A 1,979-nucleotide genomic window follows, 5' to 3' on the forward strand; every position below is an offset into this window, starting at 1 on the left:
ATGTCTCTATCCGGGAAAGCCTTTTCTCGTAGGCGAAGGTGGGCACCTTCTTCCTCAGCTGATCGAACGCCTCGTTGAGGTTGAACATCCTCTTCCTCTCCCGTATGTTGGCAGCCTGGCGCTGGGCGTAGGTGATAACCCGCTTTCTCCGGGGTCTGTCCAGGAGGGAAGCGCTCCGCATCCTCTCCTCTTCCTCCTCCTCCTCCTCCTCGTCGTCTTCAGGATCTCCATCTCCGAAGGCAGCCAGCTGGTCTACCCCCTCCTGGAGCGACGGGGCCCTGGCCCCGAAGGGAGGCCCGGAGGTGACATCGCAGAGCCCCAGGCTGGGCCCGGCCCGGGGGGGACCCTGGGGGGTGCCCAGGGAGAGGTCGGCCACGAAATCCAGCACCGAGGCGCCCAGCAGCCCCTCCGGGCAGGGCACTTGCGGGGCTCTGCCGTGCCGCTCCGCCAGCAGCCCCGGGCGCTGGTGGGCTGGGAAGAGGCTGGCTGACATCTTACTTCAGAGAGGGCTTAATCTGCTCCCCCATCTCCAGCCCCAGTGGCGTTAATATTTATAACCCCCCGGATAACAGGATTAGCAGGGCTAGAAAGAGAGGCTGTAAAATTCTCGCCGTGATGCTGATGAGAGGAGACAGGCAGCCCCCTCGCAGACGCGTGGATGCTCCCGAGCGTGGATGCTCCCGAGAGAGGAGTCCCCAGCGAGTCAATCCTGTCACAGCGATCAAGGACAGTTCCTTCTTGGCAAAACCCTCCACTTTTACCTGCTGAGCACTTTTGTCTCTTCTTACACACCCGCAACCAAACGATTTTCAGCCTCTTTAAAGACCCCGGCCGCAGAGCGGTGTCTCCACTGGGCTTGTTTTCCTGCTTTCCGTTGGGATCTCTGAACCCTGAGAGCCAGCCTGACAATTGATGTCAGGCAAGTGCATGTATGCTTTTAATGATGTCCTGAAGAGGGGACCTGCGCGCAGAGGGTCACCGGGGAATGTTTACCCTGTATCCCTGCGCAATGGGAGCTGAATGACAGGACCTCCATTAGCCTAAGTAAGCATTGTAGGGGACTCGATATTGCATTCCCACTAGTAACTGTTGGCATCGTCTCTCTATTTCCCCTAAATCCCCTTCAACTAGAGTTCAAACATCTTTCCAGTAAAAGGCTACTTCGTAAAGCTCACGTCGGTTCAGGCAATCTCAAAGCACTTGCTTTGAAATTCCTTCTTCCTACCCATGAGACGAGGATAATCTGGTTCTATGCAGGTCAGCGGCTGCTCTTGCACCTTTGGTAGAGCCGTCCTGGTCACCGGCCCGGCACAGAGGAGTCAACCTGACCGCGCTCACTGATAACTCTGGATACATGGCGCAAAATACCGTGAAATGCATAGAAACACACCCGTACACCCGACACCGCTGAATACCTTTCTTTGATCAGGGTTTCCTTGGGGACGGACGTTGGGGATTGTTTTGCTTTTGTCTTGGGAGGCTGGAAGAGGTTAGGAGTTGTGTTTTCACCCTCCCACACCATAGACTGTCTCTAAGTAAACAGCCTGGCCCGGGCAATCCCTGGCACTGTTAGACACACCCAGGACGGATCCGATCGATTTTCTTTGGCACACGATTCGTGCACAGAGCTCGTTCAGGCTCGTTCGGGAGTGGCTGGCCATTGTTCTTGCGCTGCCTTCTTCAAGCCTAACCTTCGCCTTTGTCATACATTGTTGCCACTCTCGCTTTGGGGCTAATTAGCCTCTAATTTCTAAGGGGATTTCAAAGCCCATCAGATCAAAGGCGGCGGGTGGGGGCGGCCGAAGGATCCCGCTCCGCGAAAATCCTTCCTGTTTACCTACAGGACAGCAAACATTTCCGACCGCGGACCGGGATCTGCCGTCATTTATAGCACAGTGAGCGAACCACGCACCCCCTTTTCTCGGGAAAGATGCCGCGGGAAAGGCACTTCCCCGCCCGGCTCTCCCCCGGCCCCGCGG

The 1,979-nt window shown here is 56.7% G+C and overlaps 1 protein-coding gene across 1 annotated transcript; it reads right to left on the minus strand.

Annotated features, from left to right (window-relative positions):
• Positions 1–4: 4 nt before the first annotated feature.
• Positions 5–493, minus strand: FERD3L (Fer3 like bHLH transcription factor; the record flags this gene model as incomplete). The annotated part of the gene is made up of 1 exon (XM_010167831.1): positions 5–493. A coding segment is annotated over exon 1 (489 nt), but the record flags the coding sequence as incomplete, so codon positions are not given.
• Between the last annotated feature and the right edge of the window lie 1,486 nt (positions 494–1,979).

Source organism: Antrostomus carolinensis, unplaced genomic scaffold (assembly GCF_000700745.2).
Source record: "Antrostomus carolinensis isolate BGI_N321 unplaced genomic scaffold, ASM70074v2 scaffold40285, whole genome shotgun sequence".
In the NCBI taxonomy this organism is placed as follows: domain Eukaryota; kingdom Metazoa; phylum Chordata; class Aves; order Caprimulgiformes; family Caprimulgidae; genus Antrostomus; species Antrostomus carolinensis.